Source organism: Salvia splendens, chromosome 10 (assembly GCF_004379255.2).
Source record: "Salvia splendens isolate huo1 chromosome 10, SspV2, whole genome shotgun sequence".
Taxonomy (NCBI): domain Eukaryota; kingdom Viridiplantae; phylum Streptophyta; class Magnoliopsida; order Lamiales; family Lamiaceae; genus Salvia; species Salvia splendens.
The window spans coordinates 7,905,643-7,930,699 of record NC_056041.1 but is presented as its reverse complement, the minus strand read 5'-3'; the positions used below and the strand labels follow the sequence as shown (position 1 = coordinate 7,930,699).

Here is a 25,057-nt window from a genome sequence, read left to right as displayed (position 1 = left end):
TAAAATAAGAAATTGCCATTATTAAATGTGTCAAGCCCAATTGAGCTAAATTTGGGCTCAAATATTATGGAGTCCTTTATGACTTTTACATTAGAATAGTACTACTAGTAATTTTTATTTAAAATAATAATACTCTGCACGTCTCGTAATAGGAGTTTTATTGGGTGTGGATACAGTTTTTAAAAATTGTAAAGAATATTGAATTAAAAAATTAGTGAAATATAGGGATAATTTTTTATACATTAATTTTATAATAGAATGTGAGTGAAATTAGTTAATGGAATATGAGACCTACTTATAACTGATGGTAAAATTGAAATATGATTCTTATTGTGGGACGTAATGAAACGGTAAAAAAATGACTTTTATTGTGGGATGGAGGGAGTAACTTTTATTTATGAAAATAATAAATATTTAATCACAAAAATTGTAACTTATTGAGCAAGAATAATAATTTTTGTTAGCATTTGATAATTTCCTGCAGCTCTATTTGTGAGTGTACATGTGACATGTCAGTGAAATTTATGTATGAGTCATTTATGATCTAACTTATTCTAAATTTAAGAATCATTCCATTCCAATCCCAGGGAAAATGACAAATTTCTTTAACTAAAGGTAGAGTACTTTTTTTTCTAAACTATTGTAGTATAATCAGATTTTTATCGACGATAATTAAATATATTGAAATTAATATTTTGATATTATACCACGACCTAGTAAGAAGATCACAATATATTGTCCTAGTGTGCGATGCAAATGTAGCCTACAAAATTATTTAAACCCAGTTGACTTTTTTAAAATAATTTATATTCAAATGGATTTAAAGAAGCTTTTAATTCAGGAAATGGTCAGCAATGAACTTGCAACATGCCTGCCTGGAACAGGCAAGACGAATTCCTAGATGATTAACTCTTCACTTGCTCAATACTGATGTCAAAGCAGATCAAGTTGGATACATATATTTATTTTTTAAATATTTTTATATAATATACGTAGATTTTTATGTATGGACCAGTGTATATTTATTTAATTAATTAAGTGGCTTTTGCTGATACAAGTGTGTTCTCGAAGTGGTGCTACAGCTTTTCAGTTTGCTGAAAATGAGAGCATGTTTAGTGTTTACACATCTTGCTTTGACTTGGGATTAAAGATATTGTTTAGTGTGATCATTGTTTGCAGTTCTTACTTTATTTCATGCCTTTCATCATTAGTAAGTAATAGTGCTCCAGGTGCAAATTAAGTCTCATCTTTAAAATGTTTTAATAACATCTCTACCTTTTTATTTCAAATTAATTAGGTCCATTTGACATCAAAATGTTAATCAGAAAATTGCAAATTGAATAGATGAAAATTCTAATTGCGTCGAGCCAACTGTCAGCTCAATTATTCCGTTTGACGATATACGACGGAATGAAACACATCAATATAACTCAATAAGTTTAATAGTCTACAGTCGATATTAAATATTTAACATACGCTAGATGAATGTTAAGATCTCAATTTCAATTCAGTATAAAGTAGTAGAAGAGTTGAGTTTATTATAAGTTGAAAGGTTTCAACATTAATAAAACAAAGTCCAAAAAATAGAATTTAAATAAGCAAAGTTCTCTCAACTCTATTTGGCATTATCTTAACTCGTTCCTCTCCTTATGCTCAAACACACACACTTGCAAAATACACAAAATACATGACATGTGATACTATATGACTTTACTATAAAGGTGGGCCCACTGATGCAATCTACTAAGCATGCATATAACCACATTGAGATTAATGGAACATGCTTCTCTAATAACAAGGTAATGAAAGTGCCAAGTCCACTAAAGCTTGTTATTTGAGGTCCCAAATAAATAATCTTACGCCAATTTTAGGCACCATCTTATTTTATTTGTAGACATAAAATGTAACTAACAATATATTGCAGGAGAATAAGTGGAAACTAGAGAAGTATAATATGTATTTCCCCCGTCTCATCCAGATGCCCACATTTCCTTTTTAGTTTGTCCCACTCAAGATGTCCACTTTCTATATTAAAAAACAAATCCCTTTCTACTTTTTCTTCATTAAAATATTCAACTAATTTTTTTCTCTCTACTTACTCCACCTAACAACCAGTGGCGTATCCACCTTAGAACAAGGGGGTACAACTGTACCCCAAAATAAAATACTAATACTATTTATTGTGATAGAATTTGCAAATGGCCTTTGTGGTCTAGTAGTTCTGCTACCAGTTTTCACAGCCGAGGTATTGAGTTCGAATCTTGACGCATATTCTAATATCTTTTCCTTTCTTATTTAGTTTTATTCTAACATATAAAAGTCTATATCATATAGTATTACTTATTTCAATTATTTTTTGTTTTAGTTTTGTTAATCCAATTTGTTGACTTATTTCATGTTTTATTTTATTGGATTAAAAGTTCTGTAGCCTTTTACTTCTTTTCTATATTTCTTTCTAACATATAAAAGTCTATATCATATAGTATTACTTATTTCAATTATTTTTTGTTTTAGTTTTGTTAATCCAATTTGTTGACTTATTTCATGTTTTATTTTATTGAATTAAAAGTTCTGTAGCCTTTTACTTCTTTTCTATATTTCTTATTAGAATAATGAATTTACTTTTGTTGTTTACTTTTATTCAAACAATTGAAAGAATAAATGTAGTATCTTTTTTATTTGTTAAAACAATTCAAAAAATAAATTCATATACTTCTTGATCAAATTCTTAAATAATCAAAAAATTTACTTTAAACCTATATTATATGTTTTGCAGCAATTATGTGCAAATCTATATAAAACATTTACAACTCATAAAAAATATATAACTTTTAAAATATAATTGACATTTTGCTTAAAGTATTTATATCAACAAGGTTTTGCTCTAAAAACTGTCCATTAAAAAATATTTAAAAATTTACTCAAATATTTCATGTCAAAAAAATTAATTTATTTCCAAATTATATAATTTATGTCTATAAGACATTTGTATTTAAGAGAACAAAAATGATTGTTTGGATTTTTAAACTTCGAGAACTATTTTCGTACCCCCGAATCAAAAATCCTGGATTCGCCACTGCTAACAACTCCTCTTATAATCTTGTATAATTCAAGAATATGGACACTTTGAGTGGGCGGATAAAAAATACTTAATTATTGCGACCCTAGTTTTTAGCATAAACTACTAAAATTGTAGGTTTGTTGGAGTTAGGGGTTAGGTCTTGGATGGTGTTGAATAGTGAGAAGAAATTGACCAATAAATGACTTAGAATGGCATCTTATCTTTTCTACTTAATAAATGTCACTCACAAGGCGTGGGAGAAGACAAGGTGAGTGAGTGGCCAACCTTTATCTGGCATTCTTGTCAATTTCACCATAAAAATGCATCTACTCTTTGCTCACAAGTGAAGTAACTTTGCCCACACAAAGTTTCATCTTGTCTTGGATATCTTGTTAGTTACAATTAGATCCTAGCAAATTGATATTAGTGTTACTGTCTTTAATTAGTTACCCAAGCATCAACGCTTTTATGTTCTACAAAATGTCAAGTCTTAAAATCGGGACCAATAAAATAGCATTACAAAATATTTTAAAATAGAAACAAGAACAATAAAAAAGAAATGAAATCGACCCACTTTATAGAAAAAACAGACGCTCTATCCAAACGTTTTGATTTATGAAATAAAACGGTTGCTACACCATCCGGTAGAACAATGCGTAAATTGTATAAGTAGACGAACATTACCGGTAAAATTTAAAGATATTTTTAATAGCAATAAATATAAAAGTTTTGCAATATTAATGTCAAGTCTTAAAAGTTATGTAATACAACTGGCTAAGTCTTAAAACCGATTAACCTTTAAATTTTGTGCAATATACAGTGGGTTCTCTTAATCATGGGCGTATTTAGCATTAAGCTAGGAGGGGCATTTGCTCCCGCCCATATTTCCATCTGTATGTATTTATGTATGTATAATTTGCTATAAAGATTTATTTTAAATTTTCATTAAATGCCCCTTTTTCGATTCTTAAAATTTCTTTAAGCATATTTTGCCCTTCTCGTATGAATTTTTGGCTCCGCCCTTGTTCTTAATCATGGCGAAAAATGTCATACATTGTGAACCATAACTCTGTGAACCATAAGAGTTATACTTGTAGTTTAAAGAGGTCAATTAATAATTATTTTTCACTAAATAGCTAAATGTTAGGTGTACTAATTGTATAGTTGATAATGCATGCATAAGTACGAAGTTGAGTTGTGGGGGCTTATCTCTCAAGATAATTAGTGGTTCAAATTAATAATGCTTTGGATTAACACTTAGGTCTAAGCTCAAAGGAATAGTATAGTTATGTTGAATAGATGTCAACTTTTGGCCATCCTATTTACCTCAACAAAATGACAGTTTTAACCTTGATACCTAATTTTATTCACACACATTACATTTTAATGAAGCCTAATTTGTGGTCCTTCAAAGTGGGTGAAAGGTGGTATTAATTAAACACAATGTATGTTAATAATTCCAAAAGGCCAACACTTTATGCACCTTTAGCCATCGCTTCACCAATAGGACTATGAATATGCAATAATAGCAATGCACTTGCTTCTACAACTATCACACACATAATAAGCAAAACACCACTTTATATTGTTTTGCATAGCTATCTTAGTCATCTCACCATAACATCATCTATAATTATACTACAAATCAAGCAAAAAACAAAAAAATGTTTACCTACATGCTCTTTTTTCACTTAACTAACCACTTCCCTCCTACTAAATCAAGTATCACTTCACAAACAAATATCAATGGAGAGTCTTGCACTAAATCTTTCTTGCATCTCAAGATTGTTTGGACCATGAAAAAGAGATCAATATGACACACCCCCACATGGCAATATCTCTTTTATAAGAAAAAGTACTTAAAATTTCCCAAACCACATCTCAAATGAATTGTCCCCTTAATTAAGGACGTGCTAACCGATTCACTAATTAAAAATCAGCATAAAAGAGCAAGATTACAAGAAGATGGCAACATTTGATGAACTTATATACAGCTAAGTCATACAATGAATGCCGGCTATTAGAGAGAGAAAGAGGCCGGCTTGCGCGTGAGCAAAGGCCTGCAGTTTTGAATACACTACTTTTGCCAAGAAATGAGCTTGTGACAAAGTTGTTGAACTATAAACGTTGTCAACATTAACATGCTTACTAGTAGCTTTTTCCAACTATATATTATGCTCTACTTTGCTTCTTTATCGACCATCCTGGATAATTTTACATAAATTTATTTTTCAACAACACTATTTTATACTCCGGAATACTTTTTTTGTTCACAAACAAGCCCTGATGATTGTGGCAAATATTTTAATAAAGAGTCTTATCTTAAAGATAATAGTAGTAATGATAAAAAAAATGTATTGTGAGCCGAGAAAGTGGTTGATCATGTATGGTTAAACTCACTTAATCCCAAATTCGTAACTAGCATACAATGCTTTATTTGTTTACAAACATTTGTTATAAATGAATTTTAAGCGCACTATATGGGTAAATAACCAAAACAACTACTTAATTAGATAAAAAAAATCAATTATATACCCCGTAAATAGAAAAGACACGAATATTATACACAAGTGGGTCAGGAAATAAAATTGAAGTCATAATGTGTGTATGCATATATAACCATGTTATAAAAATAAGTGAGTAGAGTTGTTGCTGAAGCAAAGAGCAGTTGACAACTTAAGAGGAGGGGCCCACCCCCATATACTGTGGATCCTTGATTTGATTACATTAAAACAAAAATAAAAGTAAAGCCAAAAGAATAACTGCCAAAAAACAAGGAGTGGAATTCCATCTTTCAGTTGGCATTGTGGGCTTCCTTAATATCAAGACAAAGAAAGGAATAGTTTTATTTTGTTTTTTGTAGTAACTTAATTAGTTCTAATCCTTTGTCACAACCGTTGGATTGTTTTCTCCGCGACGGTCGGATTAGGGTGGTGCAAGATTCTCAGTTGGAGTACATGTGCTGCTTATCTTTCCTTTGCTTTTTATGACCTCTTTTTCATCTTTGCTTTCTTTGCATGGATTTCTCCTCCCAAACATAGTATAAGTCACATACAAGAGTTGGTTTTTTCTATTCTTTCTTTTATTTTATAGTATATCAATTTCTTCCTTGATGTTCATGGCCATCATTTGCAACAAAGTTTCTTGGTATTTGATTCTTTCTTCAAGTTTCAACTACCCTACAGCTGCTACCACTTCTAGTAAGTGCAACAAGAAAGATAGATAGTTAGAGAATATCAAGAGAGAGAAAGAGCAACAGAAATATAGACTCTCTCCTCTCCTTAGTTCCTAGCTAACTCATCTTTCTTCACTCATCAGATCTCCAAGAGCTCATATAAGCTAGTTTCAAATCTTCATCTCCTTCAGCTTCCTCTCTGATTTCTCAGGTTTTTTCACCATGGAGAAAGAGCACATCTGCAAGTTTTGCAGCAAGAGCTTCCCATGTGGGAGATCACTTGGAGGCCACATGAGGTCCCATCTGATCAACAACACTCCACCACTAGGCCATCATCCCGAGATGCGGCCTCCGAAGAAGAAACTCCCACCTCTCACCTTGGACCATGAAAACCACAAGGTTTGCAAGGAATGTGGCAAGACCTTCCCATCATGGAAGGCCTTGTTTGGCCACATGAAATGCCACTCTCCGAACAGCGGAGGAGTTCTTGTCATGGACAGCCAATCAGACAACGAGGCAGGGACCACGCCCCCGTGCAAGAGGAAGAGATCGTACAGGACCATCACTACAAGGTACAACAACAACACATCCATCACAAACTCTTCCTCTTCCCTCACCATAGCAACAGCAACAACTGAGATCAACGATGACGATGATGATGATGATGATGATGATGATGATGATGATGATGATGATGATGATGATGATGATGATGATGATCAACACAACGAGCAAGAGGAGGTAGCCTTGAGCTTGATCATCCTCTCAAGGGACAAGAGCTACTGGGGAGACATTGAAGGCAAGAATTCAAAACTCGACCCGAAAAGTAGTGGTGTAGAAAGCTTGCAGAAGCTCAAGGCTCCAAGAGTCGAGACAAAGACAAGAAAACTCGAATCACTAAACAACGAAGCTGAGGTTGGATATGATGAGTTTGAAGTGAACTCTCCCAAGAAGTTGATCAAGAGAAGGCATCATGATCAGTTTGGGAGAGAGGGAAACAGCAACAGCAAGTTTAGATGCTCAATCTGCAAGAAGGATTTTCGATCATACCAAGCATTAGGCGGCCACAGGGCGAGCCACAAGAAGTTCAAAGGCTGCTGCGCTCCGAGAAGCAGCCTAGAAACAGAGGATTCACATAGCCAGAAAAGCAAAGAGCACGAGTGCCCCATTTGCTTCAAAGTTTTCCCATCGGGCCAAGCTCTAGGAGGCCACAAGAGGTCCCACTTGATCGCGGATCAAGCCAAGGCGTCTCCGCCTCACCGGACGGCCGACAGAGCCTTTCTTGATCTCAACTTGCCTGCTCCTACTGAGGAGGAGGAATGTGGTGAGTTCGAGCCGTGGTGGATTGGGGGCGCCGCCCGCCTCGGCCTACTCTCCACTTCGTGATCGTGGAATTCACTCACAAATGTAAAAATTCTTAATTCTTTACATACTTTTGAATTTTTTTAAAAATCTATTCTATTGAATAGGCCAGTGGAGTAAAACAATTTTTACATTGCAGTTTTCGTAGGAAATTCTTGTTGACATGTTGTTGTCACAGTTTTAACATGTATGGAATATGTTACATTTGGTCATTTTCTGCAATTCTATTTGTGTTTGGACATACATGCCTGTGTAGTTTATGAGTCATTTGGTTCTAACTGAATCTAAGTTTAGGATTAGCATACATATCGAACTCAATTAAGAATTTGAAGAGGTAGTTTTTGAATTGTTAATTTTGGTGTAGCTTAGATATGAAGGGAAAAGGAGTGAAAAAATAGGTTGTGCTATGGAAGAGAAGTGGTTGCTTAGCCACCTACCTTGTAACATGACTAACCACCTCAATTTCACTTTCTTTCATAATCAGTCTCTATTAATAGATACATCGCAAATTTATGTAATTAAGTTTATATAATACTTCATTGACTATGGATAAAAATGTAAGTTAAGAACATTTCAAAATATAAATTCGTGAATAAGTTAGGCAGACTGAATCCACATTTGACTGAAATTGAACAGGTGTAATGTTTTCACATCACATTCACCCACAATTCAATGCTCTTGACAAAACAATAAACACAGAATATGAAGAGGGATTAATAACTTAATCCACTAATCTTTGTACAAGTTATATAAATTAGCCAAATTATCATCAAAATGGTTAAAGAAAAGGTTTGATCACATATATAGCGACTTGTCCGCGGTGGTGGCTCAAGACTAACACGTTAACTTTGGATGTGGATATATATGGCTTTTGATAAAGTCAATAAGTAACGAAATACTCATGATAAAAAAATGATTTTTTATCGGTATTTTTTTGGATTTGATTCTCATTTCTCACTGATAAACTGGTACTGAAATTCGCAGTGATGCTTAATTGGTTTAATTTTCAGTTAGAACCAAAATAATCGTAACTACAAGTGGGTTTATAATTAAATAACTCAACACGATTTAAAATTATAATCGTAAGTAGAAATTTTTTTTGATTACTATTTCTAATGGTTTATTTTTCAAGCATACCTGTTTAACTCACCATATGCCAACCAAAATGTATGTAGAATTAAATGTACATTATTTTATTCGATGTTTATGTATTTTGAAGAACTTGCTGATCTTGCCTGCAGTCTAGAAGCCGGCCACCTTTGACTCCTTTCCTCCTAATTTATGTAATAAGTCTACAAATTCTAGAGCTTTAATTTAGCAAGTTTAATTAATGTATAGATATTATTGTGCTTATAGTAGGGGTATGTATGAATTGGATCGTATTTTGTACGCACGATCCTATGCTAAGATTTTTTTTTTCAATTTGCTTATTTGAAAACAAAAAGAGTTATATATGCTAGGCAGTCTGACGTTAAAATTTAACAAATAGTCATATTGAAATCATGATCAAAGAGTTATAAACACCAAACATGAGTATCAAATATGAGTTGTATATAAAAAATCTATTCTGAGTTAGTAAAATGTTGGTCTCGACAAATTACGTTTTCTAAGAGTATGATTTATTTTCTAGATGCATTTGTACGTGAATGAAATGTTTCTCAGTCAATGCCTTGGAATCGATTGAGTTTCCCTCATCTAAAATAAAATTAAAAATAAAACACCATGTATGTCAATCTTAGTTTGCTCCAAGCAACCTTATTCTTAAGAACATAGTACCTGATAGTTAAAATCATAGATGTTTTGTATACATTTGTGACACTAAGAAAACACGGATGCACAAATGGTTCAAGAATTAACATAATATTTTCGATGACTATATAGGGACTATAATTAAATTTTAGGGATTTCATTTTATATGTTTTGATTTGTGCATCGACATATTTTCGAATGAATTTTATTTTAATCTCACGTATAATATGCCTATCCGTTCGGAATAGTTAAGGCACATTTGTGTAATTAATGGGCATAGACTTGCCAATGGCGGCTGACTTTTAATTTATTCCAACGAGCTCTATATCATAATTTTAGTTTATTTACTATTGTATCCTTCCTCTTGTAGTTATGTTATATTAACCCCCCCTTCTGAATTTTTCGTTACAGTATCCTTTTGTCCCCTGCAAGTGGCAATTGCAAGCTAACAAATCAAGAAAATAAAGTAATACTGTACGGAATAAATTAACCCCTTCTATTTTCCTTTTTTTGACTTCGCATGAAATATTTTCCTAAAGGATGTTCCACAATTCCATGTTTATATACTTGTAGATACAAAAACTATTTTCAGGCTTGGACAAAGTGTGTATTAAAAAATAAATTAAATTCGTTTTGATGACATGTGACGCTTAGCCAAATACAATACATTTTTTAAAAAAAATCTTAGACTGTTTAAATAAAAGTAATTTAATTAGCTTTTTTTTTATAAAATATGGTACAAGACGTTCATCTCAAACAACCGTAAGTAAATGTTGTAGGCAATTGTAGCTGTTGTTTGGTGTTTACCGTTAGTAGTTAGGTTTGAATTGTGATAATACAATGCACCAACCACATTAATAATTAAAAATACAAGTTACATGAGTATATTATAATCCTTCAGTAATTTAGGGGGCAAAGATATATTTCAATAATTTCAAAAATGCAAATTTCTTTTAATCAAGGGTACCTTTGTTGAAACTAGCAAAATATAATGACGTGAAAATAAATAGCGGGCAAGGATTTTTTTGAAATAAATTCGGAATAGAAAAAAGAGCCATAACCGAGTTTTGAATATTTCCACGAGCTGCAATTTCTTGACAGTTTCGGCTTCGTCATGCCAATTCCATTAAATATACGTGCTGATCGTGTTTGCGAACTGAATCCACTTCACAATTAATCCTCGTTTTTTCTCTCTCTAGCTCCCCTCAATATTTTTTCTATCCATATTGGTCGCCTTTCTCAGGAAGCAGAGCTATTTCATATTATCTGCCGCAAGATTATCCCCAAATTTTCTTGGAATTTCAGGTACTCCCTCCATAGCTTTCTTAATTTGCACAATTTTTGAATTGAACTTCAGGTTTCTCGCATTTTACAAATAATAAATAGATTCTGAGCCAGTTCTAATTACTCCACTAGTTTGGAATTTGGATGGATGTGTGTGTGTGTGTTTCCGAAGGAGATGATGTGACTGTAGAAACTGAGAAATCAAACATAGATGAACGGAGAAATCGAACAATACCAAACAATACCACTAGCACATACAAACAGAGAAGAGGATATTCAAAGAGAGAATTTTTATTTCATTTTTGACTAAGATTTGTTACACCAATCTGCACCATCTATTTATACTCTAGCTAAAAACAACCAAGGCTTGGGCTTATTCCCTTGCTCACTTCTAACTAACTAACCGCCTCAAAATATCTTCCAACGGCTAGTGACAGCTCACCCTCCAACGGTCATTTCTTCCAAATGTTGAGCTGCTCTTTCAGCCATTCCAACAGTGACATTTCCGTTTTTCAAGTTTTGCATCTTGTTTGTTGAATTAACATGGATTCATTCTTTGTGTGTTTTGGCTAGTCAAAGTCTTGGACTTTTCTTAGACTTTTAGGAGAAGAAAAGAGTTGTTCTAGAAAATATTTTGTGGACTTCCAAACTTTCTTGGAAAATATTTTAAGAACTTTTCTTTGTTAGAGTGTAACTTTATTGATCAACTATTCTTGAATGGATTGCCTTTGATGAAGAGACATGCTTTTGTTTCTTAACAATTTTGAGGCATTTGCGTTTTAATGTTGCCGTATAATATTGGTTCAATTGTCGATGGAATAAAGTGAAGGTGGTTTTCTTGGATATATATTACTACTACATAAATATATTGCGTGATGGTATTGAATTTTTGTAAATAGAAAAACATCCCAATGAATTTGTATGGTTCTTCTATTTATCTTTTTGCTGTTTGATCTCTCTCTTCCCCTCTTATATTGTTTGACATCTTGTTCTGTTAAAAGCATTTTCGATTTATGTTGCTTTTACCTTTTACTATATTGCTTGATATCATGTTCTGTTATATGCATTTTGGACTGTCTTGCTTTTGATTACTTTTTTCTTGTAGATATACGTACTTATCAATAACAGACATGCTCATATGATTCCATACCATTTGTTTCTCTTTTTTGTGCTTTCAGGTCCTTAATAAACTCCAATCGATTCTTTCGCTGACCAAAGTTTAGCCTAATTTGGATAAAAATATCAAAATGTTTGGTCACAAGAAGTTTCCCTTGCATAGGCTTTCAAGGCACAAGTCAGCTGACCCCTCTGACTTCCCTAATCATAAAACGAATCCATTTGAATCCACCAACGAGTTGAAATCGGTTAAAGGTTCTGGAAGAACATCATCAGAACCTGCTCTGGTTACACCAAACTTCAATTCAAACCCCTTTGATGATGATGGTGATGATGTTAGAGGAACCTCATCATCTCAGAGCTTCTTCAATTCCTCTAGGAACAAATACAAGAATGATTTCCGCGACTCTGGAGGATTAGAGAGCCAGACTGTAGAGGAACTTGAAAATTATGCCGTATATAAGGCTGAAGATACGACCAAATCTGTCAACAATTGCCTTAAGATTGCAGAGGACATGCGAGGAGAAGCCACCAATACTTTGGTTATGCTGCATCAACAGGGAGAGCAAATTACCAGAACTCACACGACTGCTGCCGACATAGAGCATGACCTTAGTAGGGTATGTTCCCCACATTTTCTGCTCTGTTAATGCATCAACATATTCAATTCATATTATCTTTGACCAGGAGAGTTAGAGGCTTGAGTTTTTCTGTTATATATATATATATATAGGGATGTATTCATTTCCTTTTCCTATATTTCCTCCTTTTTCCTTCTTAATATCAGCCATTAGATTAGATCTAACGCGTATTATTAAGAAGGAAAAAGGATCTAAGATGTGAAAAGGAGAATAACGCTCCCCTATATATATATATATATATATATATATATATTTATATATATGAGGGGATTAGTAGTGATAACTAATACAGGGTTTGTGGCTTTTTCAAGCTTTATAGTTTTCATGACAACATGAGTATCTAATAGTATTACCTCTAATATCTGCTGGTAGAGTTGCTGCTGCTGAAGAGGCTTAACCTTTTTACAATCTATTCCGTAAACCATGGTCTGCTAAAGTTTACCTTGAAATCTCTTCCTGCTCAATTTTGATTACAAGCTTTCATTTCCTTTTCCCTTTCAAACTTGTGCCTCACATTACCTGCTTCATTTTTCCTCTTGACGCCTAAAGATTTCAAAATTGTCCCTTATCCTGTTCAGTCCAGACGATGCGGTTATGCAGTTTAGTCCAGACGATGCGCTGCATCTTTCTTTCTTTGTATGTAATGTTTCAAGCTATGATTTCATATTCAGGGGGAGAAGCTTTTGGGAAGTCTCGGGGGCATGTTCTCTAAGACATGGAAGCCAAAGAAGAATCATGCAATAAAAGGCCCTGTGATCACTAGAGGTAACTGGTCGATTTTCTCCATCCAAGGGCTGTCTTTAGCTTTAAATAAGTCGGTGCCACATGGCAGGCCTTTGCCTAGCAATTTTTGCTGTGATTTATGGTTTAATACTTGTGTAGGTGATCTGGTACATAGAAAAGGCAATCACTTGGAGCAGAGGGAAAGGCTTGGTTTGTCTTCGGCCTCTAAGGAAAGACCACCAAATACACGTAAACCACTAGTCGAACCCACAGATGCCTTCCAGAAAGTTGAGGTATGCAGTCATGTGCTATACACACTGATGTTAAGATTTATGATTTGCATAAAATATAGATGTAAAACTAGGCCATTTTGGTTATATCTACAGCTTATTCTTTCTACGTTGTTATGCCATGTACACACGACAATAATCACACGGAACTGTGACAGGTTGAAAAGGGGAAACAAGACGACACCCTCGTAGATCTAAGTAACATCTTGGGGGAGCTAAAGAATATGGCTATTGACATGGGATCAGAGATTGACGGGTCAGCGCTCCATCCTATTCTAAAGAACCCCTCATTCTTTCCCATATTTGTCTCAACACGACGAAGATGCTTTTTATCCACTGATCGATTACTTTTATTGTTGTTGTTTTACCCTAATACAGGCAGAACAAAGCTTTGGATCGCGTCGAAGACGATGTAGATGAGCTAGTTTTCCGAGTGAAAGGTGCTAATCAACGCACTCGTCGTTTGCTTGGGAAGTAGGATCCCATTGCTTGCTGCTTCTGCACTATTCTCCGATGTTAAAATTTAGGACAGTTTCCTTAGCTTTGTATTACGTATATAGCTTATGTATACAATAAAATAGAAAATTATTATACAACTTGAGTGTCTTCATTCTTTATCAATGCAATTTTACAACTCTTTTCTGTAATTTTTTTCATCTTTGAAAATGATGTCTATTAGCAGTTGCTTCTAAAACTCCAACATTTCACTCTTATTACAGATTAAATTAAAATTAAAAAATGTTGGATTTAAATTCCAAACTTTTATTTATAGCAAATTCAACCATGTACACAACATATTTACGCAAAAATTATTCCAAACATGAAATTTTGAGTCCGGTGTTTGTATCTTAAAATATTGACGCAAAAATTATTTCTTTGTTGAGATTCTGAAGTCATAGGAAGTTTCGCACAACATTGTTATTCTGATGCTTGAATACAGTTGATTTTCGAAGGTCTAGACACTCTAGTTTGTTACGACCGGATCAAGGTTTAGATGTCCCATGTAGCAAGGCATTGGCTCAACTGTGTACTCGATTTGTCATGTTCTATGATTTTGCTATATCAATTTAAAAAACAAAAGTTTAGGGTTTAGGGTTTAGGGTTGAAACTGTAAAATATTCTAAGATCTTCAATAATTTTAGTCTCTGACCTAAATGTATATCAATTGTGTTACATATTTTCAAATGAACCACAAAATCATTTCAGAAAACGAAATTAAATCGTAATTGGGTTAAAATGGTGTTGGTGAAGCCTCAGAGATCTTGGTGGATAAAGAATCATCAGATGGGATTCAATCCCATCAAGAGTAGCAAATATAATCATGCATCACCGGCTACAACATTTCATCAAATTCAAATCGAAAAGTATAGAAAACAAGGAAGATAATGGCAAAGACACGTCAGAAGTAGCTGGTAGTGATCACGGATCGAAATCTCATTGGGAATCCGTCTGATTTTTTCATCATTCATGTCATGCCACAATCAGAAATGAATACACAAACTAGCATAAAAATGTATCTACCTCGTCACCGAAAATCCTGTACAAAAGAGGACGAATTCGGAGCTAAAGGTAGAGTCACACATACAGGAATGAGTATGCATGACATAGGGTTCAATTTGGCCTAATGATAGACCCATTGATCCACCAATTGAAAACCAAGGGTTTGCAATTTAGGCATTGAAATCAATTTTGAAAAAAAAACAAAAGAAGAGGAATTGGCTCAGACATCCAAGGAAGGAATAAAGCTGCATATGCTCTCAAGCCTGGCGACGGCGAAAGCATTAGGCGGCCACTGCGAATGTTTTGAGAAACAAGCCTTTCAATTAGCATCATCGCCAGAAATATAAAAAGAAAAATAAAATAGTTGAAGAACAGAAACAATGGAGGTGGATATATGGATTGTGGTGAGTGATTGGTTATTTATACAAGTTGGAAGGGGTTAGGGTTTTAGAGAAATGAACGGCAGTCTTATTGGGCCGGTTTTCTTCATGGGCCAAGCCATATTTATTCATGGAAGATAAATTTGATAGCCCGAAACATTGTCACAATCAGGGCCGTCTTTGAATTTGAATAGTAGTATTTCTATTTCATAGTCTTGTTTGTAAAGATATATCCAAAAACAGAGTTGGAATTCTTTTATACTACATGGTTTCCAGAAATGGATATTCAAGGTAGATTGTTGAGATGATGTGAACAGTAAAAGTTAGGAAGGGAAATTGTATTATTCAATAATGTTTTAAATAAATGTGCATCATTCTTTATTACTACTAGTATTTACAATGGTTTATTTCTATTCATAATCCCTTTAATTAGTATTTACAATGGTTAATATTTCTGTTCATAATCCAGAAGCTTGTGTGTTACTTGCAAAAATGTAATTGACGTTTCATCAAATTATTTTGTGATTCCAATATCCCAGACTAGTGGACGTACGTCAGGCTGCGAAATAAATTTTGAAATAAAAATTTCCACCTGGCCCTCTTATTCAAGATGATCACATTCTTAAATGACACAATAATTTAGATTAAATAGCTGAGTATGATAAAGTAGAGTGATATAATTGAATATTTTAATGAGAAAATAAGATGAATTTATTTTTAACTTAGAAAGTGGACATATTTAATTAGATGAACAAAAAGAAAAAGTGATCATCTTGAATGACGTCCAGGGAGAGTATCATTTATAGTCACAAACAAATATCTCTAAATGGTTTTTTAAAAAAATGTGATTTGGCATCTACTAATAAATTCTGTGTCCCTATTTTGAAAGGAACTTTATTATCTAGAGAGCTGCAGCATATAAATGAGGTGATGCAACACTCTGGAATTTAGGGAGAACAAATTATTTAAGGAGGCATTGAAACATATATTACACTTCAATTATGTGATGATAAATATGCATAAAGATCAAGTGATATGGAATTTAATCAAAATTATATGCACATAAAATTTGGATTGAGGACCACTCTTTCTTTGTTGCAGCAAAAAAAAAAAAGCGATTCCGTCGCCTTGGCGGCCCCCACACTCCGACCCGACATCATGTGAGGGGGTTCAATGCAGTAGCCCGTTAAGGGGGAGGCCTTAACCCACTGGCTGCTAGAAGCCCATCTCCCAAGGCCTCACACTTGTGCCTGAGAGATGGAAGCAACTACACGACAACAGTGAGATTCGAACTCAAGCTCATTGCAGCAAGATCTGTTCCTCCGTTGCCAACTGCGCTACGCCCGTGCAGGCAGACCACTCTTTCTTTGTAATTGTATGGATGGGGTGGAACTGTGGAAGTACTTTTCTACATCCAAAATCTTTACCTTATCGATATATGGATCAAACCAAGCAAGATTCACTCGATTTTCCGTTGAATCTCAATAAAAAGATATGAGGGACCTTTGTTGCAATGCTCTCGCTGGAAGCAACTTTCTTTTTTGGAGAAAAGTTTAATAATGGAGTGAGTATCAATACAAAGTAGAACCAACAGAAAAATAAATGAAAAAAATGAAGTTGCAAAGGAATATGCACATTACTGATCATGTTACATTTCTTTATCTACAACTTCTTTGTTCGAATCATTTGTATCACCTATGTTCCACTATTATTCAAAACACAAGTACACAGTGTATTACAAGAATATAAGAAAAATCAAGTCTAGGTGGCATTTAAGCTATTACAAACACATAAACGAAATAAACAAAATTAGTTGTAAATCGAGTCAAGGCAACCCTCTTTTCACAATAGGAATTACATCTTCCCCCGTACACTCGGATTGCCATATTATCCCTAGAAATAAAACGATGTACTCATAGCACCACACTCATATATAAGCTTTGAGAGAGAGATATTGCGCGTGCAAAAGCAAGAACATGGTGTGTTTAATCTCTTCGAAAACTCATGTGTGTTTATAAGCTAAAGGGAACACTTGAAAACACAATATTACTGGCTGTTACAACCTCTGAAAGGCCAAAAACCTCAGACAATGAACAAGTCTCTAAACATTGTTATGTTGAGGAATTGGCAAGACAATCCAGCCCCCGTCTCATCAGCTTTCTTGAAATATACAGTATAAATGTAAAACTCTCCTACACTATTCATATGTTTACAAGTGTCGGCCGACTAATTTAGCAAGAGGAAGAGAATAGTTTCCATAGTAAAAGTAACTAATACTCCTAGTAAACTTTTTGGAAAATGAGTGCTATTAATTTTAATCATGATAATTTCTTTATGACTTTATCTAATTGAATTTTGGAGGAGAACGATATTTATTGGGAAGAGCACATCCATCAATTTTACAGGACACATGAATATGAGGCTGATATTGTCACATATTAATATGATGTGGTGCCTGACACCAACTGAATTTAAAGAGGCCATTAAATGAAAACAAACAATTTTATGTAGAACTTGACGTGACATTAGGTTAATCATTGAACTTTCATTTCATAACAATGTGGGCAATTAAAAATCATATTGCCCTATCACAAAAGGCCAAGTTAAGAATTAATTTGGTGCACCAATCAATTCTATTGTGCGGTCCAAAATTATCAAGAACAACACGGGAGTATATACTAGACATGTTCTAAATATATGAAGTTATGATCATTTTTGAAAGATGGCATGGATTTTCATTTAACTATTAAAAGTACAAAATTTGCGAAAATTTTCAATCTAAATTAACTCCCTATAATCCTCCATAACAATTATGGTGGAAAGTATATAAGTTGGGCTTTGCAATTACGCTCTTCTATAATTCCACTTCAATCATGTAACTCCATTCATTTATTATATGTTCAAAGCTAGGATGCCAACTCAGTTGATGCATGAACCACCACCACACACACTTAGATCAGTTTTTCAAAAAACGAATATGATTCAGTTTAAAATAATTTAATGGCGTAGTTTTATATACTCCATTAAATCATAATGTTATGATAATTAATTAGATACATAAAATGCTTCCATATGCCATTTATATGTTACACATTACACCTTCCACAATTTTAATACTTTTTTAAATATTAATCAGTTTTTCAAAAATGAATATGAACCACCACCACCACACACACACTTAGATCAGTTTTTCAAAAACGAATATGATTCAGTTTAAAATAATTTAATGGCGTAGTTTTATATACTCCATTAAATCATAATGTTATGATAATTAATTAGATACATAAAATGCTTCCATATGCCATTGATATGTTACACATTACACCTTCCACAATTTTAATATTTTTTTTAAATAAATGGTAAAGAGTGTTTTTTTACCTTTTTATAAATTGTATAGCAGAGAAGAGGACTACAATATATTTGTACTACCACATATTTTAGTGAACAGTTTTTAGGCAAATTGAACGTAGTAATAAGTAGGAGTATAATATATTTTTGGGGTTAAATAAGTGTGTAAAGAGTTTATGTTAGGTCACCTTCCGTTGTAAATTTATAATAAATAAATAAGAAAACTTCATCACTATTTATTGTATCATATGTAGTCTAGAATAAAAAAACATGGAAAAATATTATCCAATCACCCATGATAATATTATCATGAACTAGAGTGTAAAGGTGAAAAATGAACTATCCGAACTTTTTCCCAATATTCCTGAAAAAAATTATCCATTCTACGAAACAAGGGAAAAGAATGAAAATATTTGTATATAGTCTATCATTTTCATAAATAAGACTGAAGTTTTGTGAACCCAGTGGATAAACACAATGTCCACATCCCGGAAAGAATGATTGTTCACATTTAGTTTGTGTATAGTACCCTCCGTCTTGTAATATGAGTCTTATTTGGTTATTACATGAGTTATAAAAAATGTAAAAAAAAACTTAATTGAATAAGTTAGTAGAATATGAATCTCATTTTTCTTTTCATTTACCTTCTTCAGGAAAAAAAGTATTTAGATCGTCTCCAAAATACACACAATCTTATCACTGACTAATCATTTGACTTATTCAAGTGACTCAATAATTTATTGAAGTTTTGAATAATACATAATTAAAATAAAAATTATGCGTATAATCAAAATAAAAAATGAAATAAGTGAGTAAAAAAAATGATAAATCACTCGAATAAGAATTATGAAACGTGATGTAGAAATATTACAATCTATGAACTCAAAATGTTTTTTTAACTCATATTTATTACAAAAAAATGTAAAGCAGCTCATTAATCAATCTAGCAAGATGAGACGTGCCATATGTATAAAACTTCAATTAAAACAACATAAATTAAAGATGTAGTAGTGAGGTAGATCGAGGTGGTGACTGACAGTTCACTACAAAAAAAGCGCACATTTGCTATCAATTTTTTTCTAGCACACCACGGTGCTCGCAAATATGCTAGCAGAAAGTGAGCAAAAATGCAAACAGCCACCCATTTCTTGGGGGGGGGGGGGTTAAATAAAACGAGGGGCTTTGCGAGCACACATTTAATGGTCGCTAGTTTTCGCGCGAACAGTGCTAGCAAACGGTGCAAAATATACATGTGCTAGCAATTTAGCGAGCAGGAGTAGGTGCTAGCAAATTAGCGAGCAGAAAGAAGTGCTAGCAAAACTTTAATTCTTATGCAGATCTACTTTCTTCTTTCTCATTTGTTACCTTTCCCCATATTTGGTATCACCGTATGATTTCATCCCTTCTGCCGTCACCTTTCAAACCAAGCTTCCACTCATAGCAAAAAATTTTGCCAGATTTACTGACATAAAAGTTGGGAGTAGAGAAATATGGGGAAGCAAGCTCATCAAATTTTGATATTTTTCAATTATTGAAAGTTTGGAGTAGAGAAATGTGGGAGAAGCAAATGATATTTTCAAATTTTGATATTTTCCGATTTTGATATCTTTCGTCTAATTATTGAAATTTAGTAAAATCTGAAAATATTAATAGTTGTTATCATTTTTGAAATATTTTGTTTTAAAAATGATAATCATAGTTAGTTAATGTTAATCAAATTAATAAATGTAACATATAGATTTAATTGTATTGGGAGAAGCAATTGTGAAGTCCAATTGTACTGAAAATGAATGAAATTAATTATATTGGGAGAAAGTCCAATTGTATTGAAAATGAATGAAATTAATTATAAGAGCATCTTAAATAGAAATAGTCCGGCCATAGCCCAACCATAAACTCCTCCTGCCATATCAGCAGCACTAAAAACTCCTCCTGCCACATCATCGGGACAAGCAATAGCCTAGTCACAATAAACAAAATTATAAAAACAAATAATTAATAATCACACAAAATACGGAATTAAATTTACGACACAGATACGGGAAAATTCAATAATAATATTAAAATTTAAAAAAAGTACAGTAATTCAAAAAAAATCTAACGACGTGCAGTCCTCTGCGCGCCACAACTCTTCAATTAAAACAAGTGGTGCGAATGAAAATGAAGTGCAAATTGTTGGATAGTTTAGTGTAATTGGATTAACTTGATTGATGAATATGATCATAATAAGACATCAAATAAGTTGGAAGTGCGAAGTGTACGCTTATTTGAATTCGTTATGATTAGACGGGGGTTCGGGGGCAGCGGCCCCGAGTAGCGGGGTTCAAGGGGTGGCAGCCCCTGGCTGGGGTCGAGCTGGGGAAATTTTTATTTCCATTAAAGTTGTTGTACAGAAAATTCATCCGGAAACGTAATTTTCGAAAGTTGAAAGACTAATTTGTAATAATTTACAAACGAAGAGACACGACTCTTTGTCTTCAGCCTCTTCTTATGATCGATTTATGGTTCAAAGTTGAGATCGAAATATAGACATACAGATCACGTATATATAGTGTTTCAAAAAAATTTTAAAAAAATAAAAATTGAGTTACTTGCGGAATTCGCGAAAGAAAATGAGAGGGTATTAGAACAATTGTTTACCCTTAGTGAAAAGGTTAATAGAATTAGTAAAAACTCAGTGTAAAACAATCTTATTAAATTTATGTAAGTTTTGAATTTTGATAACTTTTCATTCTCGTTTCATTATTATTTTTATTTAGTAAATCATCCAGATAATAATTTGAAAAAAAATTAATATTAGAATGCTAATTTGCAAAAAAAAATATATTGTGAACACTAATTGCTAGCACATTGTGCTCGCAAAAAGAGCTGTAATTAAAGTCTAAAAATTGCGAGTACAAGGGATGTGCTAGAAAACTTACTAGCACAATGGAGGTGCTAGCAATTTTGCGAGCACATAAATAGCTTGGGCGACATCGCCCATTAGCGAGCAAAAAGGTGGTCGGAAAAGAACTTCTGCTAGCAAAACTGCTATCAAATTTGCTACAAGCGCTATAGATCTGCTAGCAAAACTGACTGTTGCGAGCACTTTAATACAGTTTTGCTAGCACCATTGTGCTCGCAAACGAGCGCTTTTGTTTGTAGTGGTTCCAAAAACTTATCGTGTTGAACTTTCCTTGCTACCACATGTTCTGTTTCTTTGAAATCTCTATCATTTTGAAGTTGACATATCTACAGGGGACCAATCATCAAATTAACAAATAAATACATATTTTATTGTATGTGAAATAGATAAAATTTTCAACGCTCTAATTCATTTGGAGAGAGAGCCGAAAGCAGGCAAATGGAGAAAAGCAAATTTAGGGGTAGATGGAGAAGAGAGGAACAGATCCTCTCACGTGCAATCTAGCTAAATCTTATATGCTCTCTTATCCTAATATCCCAATATTCCTTCCCCTCTTCTCTCTCTCTCTCTCTACCAATTGCAATATATAGATACCACTACCTTCCTATATCTGATTCTTGATAAGAATCCATATGATTTATCATCATGAGTTCCATTTCCAGGTTCTTTTTCTTCTCTTTTTAGTACTTCTACTATTTGTATAAAGTTTTTCAGTTATATATCCACTATTGAGAGTTTGTCATTATTAATTAATTAATTAATAAATCAAAACCTCTCCAATTCCATGAACAATGTAAATGTGTTGTTAATCAGGTGTAACAGAGAGAGAGATGTGATGGAACTAAGATGGGAAAATGGGCAACTCGGGCTACATGAGCTTGAACTAAATCCAACAAAATCATGGGGCGACCATACCCTAGAATCCATCGTCCACCAAGCTACAACCACACACCAACTAAACCAATGGGATCAAGATGGGAAATGGAGCTCCATGCAGCCTCAGTCGCAACAAAGCGGGAAAAGGGTGAGATCGGAAACTAGGGATTTTCCGCTGGAGGAGAGCGCGTGCGCCAGCGCCAGTGCTAATTTCTGCAGGGAGACGGATACCACCATGATGGCGTGGAATTCGTTCGAATCTCCAAGGAGTTTGAAGACTCCTAGGATTCATCAAGATGATGATTCTCTCTATCAAGATTGCTCGGTAATTGCTTTCATTTTTGTTATATCTATGTCGGCACACGCTCTATCATTCACATTCATCTATTAGGCTTAGCTCATAAATTAGGGTTTTGGATTTTCACCTTTTTTTAAGACTATTATGTGTGTCATTACTTTTGAATAAATCTTTAATTAATCTCGCTCTTTATGAAGTTGGATGCGTGATTGTTCTTGGTAAGACATTCGATGAACATGAGCTAATAGCCACAATAAACAAACTAATTAATATGCATACATAAAACGTTTTTAAATTTAAATATATTCCTAATTAATCTTCAAGATCTTGACAAGGAGATCTGATCCAAGCAATGATATGATTGTGATGACAGGAAAGAGTGTCAGACTAATACAGACATAAGCAATTAATTCCCACCAACATTCAAACTTGGCATGAATGTATATGTGCGAATAAATACAAACTCAGGAAATTAAAATATCCTAACTTTATTGATTAAGAAAATAGTATGAATTAATTAGATGTAATTGGCAATGATCTCAACATTCTTTTCAAACATTAATACATTTTCTCTAGAGAGAAAAAATAAACGAGGGAAAGTATATTTGTAGTGGCTAATTAATATTGGTGAAAATGTAACAGGAAAATCAAGGCGTGACAAAAGGGGAAAGCTGCCGCTCTCAATCATCGGCGAGGCGAAGTCGTGCTGCAGCCATACATAATCTCTCCGAAAGGGTAATATATAAAGTAAATATTATATATATTGCGTTGCATTTTGTATTAATAAATTATAATTGCGTTATGCGAAAAAATTGAAATGTGTGTGTAACAGGGAAAATAATGATGTGATCTCCAGCACATTAGTTAATTTCATGTGACCTATATATGTGGTTGGCTAAGATCATATTTTAAGAGTTATTTTCAGGAATTTTTAATTAAAATTATCAAAGAATTTCAAGTGTCATTTGCTTCTTTCTTGATGTGCTAATACATTATACTAATAGACTTAACTGTTTGTAATTATTCATTTTACTTATTATAAGTTAGGAGTATTAATTATGTAACATTTCTTGCTCCAGAGACGTAGAGACAGAATCAACGAGAAGATGAAGGCTCTCCAAAAGTTGGTGCCCAATGCGAGCAAGGTGCTTTTTTATTGCCAAATTAATTTTATATATTTCAAGAAATATGAATCTTGATAATGTTGATTTATGTATAGACAGATAAAGCTTCGATGCTGGATGAGGTAATCGAATACTTGAAGCAACTTCAAGCACAAGTTCATATGATGAGCAATGCAAGAAACATACCCCAAATGATGATGCCTTTAGGCATGCAGCAACAACTTCAGATGTCGTTGCTAGCACGCATGGGAATGGGAATGAACATGTTTGATGTCAATAGTTTGACTCGAAACATGCCTCATTCATTCCCTCCCCTCATGAATGCATCCACGCCCACTCAATTTGTATCCCCACCGCCATTCGCCATGCCTTCCATGTTTCCTTCTCCAACACCGTTGAAAGCCAACGTTGATGCAGCCACGTCTAGTGCCCCCAATCCCATGCCTAATTTCAACGAACCATACAACACATTTCTTGCTCAAGTAAGTATCTATGATCTCCATATATCGTAATGGTAGTAAATTTAAATTGTGATTACTAAATCACAACAAAAAAGTTAATAATAAGTTATAATTTGGAATTGATGAAACCCTAATTAAATTTTGTTATCAATTCATTTTTCACTTAATGTGACATGTACATGCTGAATGAGATGTGCATATAGCCATATGAATTCAATGATAAGAGTAGTGTAGAACCATCTATACATAAATTAATTTTTCCTTCAGTATTTCATCGACTCATGTGGCCTAAAGCATTTAACACAGTTGAATTTCTCCAACTGATATATGATCAATAACTCCAACCACCCATTTTCATATAATAAAATTTTGTATTAATGTGTTGCAGCAGTCTATAAACATGGAAATCTTGAACAAAATGTACAGACAACAACAAAGCAGTCAGCAGCCATCAAAGAAACCTCCAGCCAGCTTGTCTCACCTGAACGATGCTCAAGGTGGATGAAATTTCAAATTTCTCAAATATTTTTTTCCACCTATATACTTATTTGATTGTGTAGGGTCCACCACCTCAAAAATTCATGTTCTATTTTTATTATATTGTTGAAGAAAAATAAATGTCTGCACATGCAAGTATAGATTGATTAGATTTTTTAAGTACGAACAGTACTATATATATGCAAATATATACATGTATGACTAGCTTGTGTTTGAATTAATTAATTTGGTAGCATTTATTTCATTGAATGTATCGTTATTATATT

At 33.5% G+C, this 25,057-nt stretch overlaps 3 protein-coding genes and 3 non-coding genes across 7 annotated transcripts; 3 read left to right on the top strand and 3 right to left on the bottom strand.

The window, feature by feature from the left end:
- Positions 1 to 5,855: 5,855 nt before the first annotated feature.
- Positions 5,856 to 7,841, top strand: LOC121750423 (zinc finger protein ZAT9-like). The gene is made up of 2 exons (XM_042144959.1): positions 5,856 to 6,261; positions 6,448 to 7,841. Exons 1-2 carry the CDS (start codon positions 6,174 to 6,176, stop codon positions 7,620 to 7,622), a joined length of 1,263 nt encoding a protein of 420 aa, XP_042000893.1. The 5' UTR covers positions 5,856 to 6,173; the 3' UTR covers positions 7,623 to 7,841.
- Positions 7,842 to 10,380: 2,539 nt separating this feature from the next.
- On the top strand, positions 10,381 to 14,048 carry LOC121751396 (SNAP25 homologous protein SNAP33-like). Its single transcript, XM_042146133.1, has 6 exons — positions 10,381 to 10,652; positions 11,810 to 12,367; positions 13,060 to 13,153; positions 13,271 to 13,404; positions 13,560 to 13,657; positions 13,780 to 14,048. Exons 2-6 carry the CDS (start codon positions 11,879 to 11,881, stop codon positions 13,877 to 13,879), a joined length of 915 nt encoding a protein of 304 aa, XP_042002067.1. The 5' UTR covers positions 10,381 to 10,652; positions 11,810 to 11,878; the 3' UTR covers positions 13,880 to 14,048.
- Positions 14,049 to 14,650: 602 nt separating this feature from the next.
- Positions 14,651 to 14,736, bottom strand: LOC121753458. Its single transcript, XR_006040432.1, has one exon. It is a non-coding gene; the product is annotated as a small nucleolar RNA SNORD24 (small nucleolar RNA).
- A 59-nt stretch (positions 14,737 to 14,795) lies between these two features.
- On the bottom strand, positions 14,796 to 14,872 carry LOC121753481. Its single transcript, XR_006040454.1, has one exon. It is a non-coding gene; the product is annotated as a small nucleolar RNA R12 (small nucleolar RNA).
- Positions 14,873 to 15,117: 245 nt separating this feature from the next.
- Positions 15,118 to 15,239, bottom strand: LOC121753443. The gene has a single exon (XR_006040420.1). It is a non-coding gene; the product is annotated as a small nucleolar RNA SNORD14 (small nucleolar RNA).
- Positions 15,240 to 21,936: 6,697 nt separating this feature from the next.
- LOC121753330 (transcription factor PIF7-like) lies at positions 21,937 to 25,035 on the top strand. 2 transcript variants are annotated; one of them, XM_042148591.1, is made up of 6 exons: positions 21,937 to 22,196; positions 22,348 to 22,735; positions 23,351 to 23,443; positions 23,788 to 23,853; positions 23,928 to 24,314; positions 24,685 to 25,035. In XM_042148591.1, the coding sequence occupies exons 1-6, from the start codon at positions 22,180 to 22,182 to the stop codon at positions 24,796 to 24,798; spliced, it is 1,065 nt and encodes a 354-aa protein (XP_042004525.1). In that variant the 5' UTR covers positions 21,937 to 22,179; the 3' UTR covers positions 24,799 to 25,035. The 2 variants fall into 2 exon arrangements, with proteins under 2 accessions (XP_042004525.1, XP_042004524.1); XM_042148590.1 differs by having other exon boundaries at positions 24,682 to 25,035.
- The last annotated feature ends 22 nt before the right edge of the window (positions 25,036 to 25,057 follow it).

Coding starts and splice junctions, on each gene's coding strand:
- LOC121753330 (XM_042148590.1), top strand. Junction 22,736..23,350: donor CTCTCTATCAAGATTGCTCG/GTAATTGCTTTC, acceptor AAAATGTAACAG/GAAAATCAAGGCGTGACAAA. Junction 23,444..23,787: donor TACATAATCTCTCCGAAAGG/GTAATATATAAA, acceptor TTCTTGCTCCAG/AGACGTAGAGACAGAATCAA.
- LOC121751396 (XM_042146133.1), top strand. CDS start 11,879: ATGTTTGGTCACAAGAAGTTTCCCTTGCATAGGCTTTCAAGGCACAAG. Junction 13,405..13,559: donor ATGCCTTCCAGAAAGTTGAG/GTATGCAGTCAT, acceptor GAACTGTGACAG/GTTGAAAAGGGGAAACAAGA. Junction 13,658..13,779: donor ATGGGATCAGAGATTGACGG/GTCAGCGCTCCA, acceptor ACCCTAATACAG/GCAGAACAAAGCTTTGGATC.
- LOC121750423 (XM_042144959.1), top strand. CDS start 6,174: ATGTTCATGGCCATCATTTGCAACAAAGTTTCTTGGTATTTGATTCTT. Junction 6,262..6,447: donor TACAGCTGCTACCACTTCTA/GTAAGTGCAACA, acceptor CTGATTTCTCAG/GTTTTTTCACCATGGAGAAA.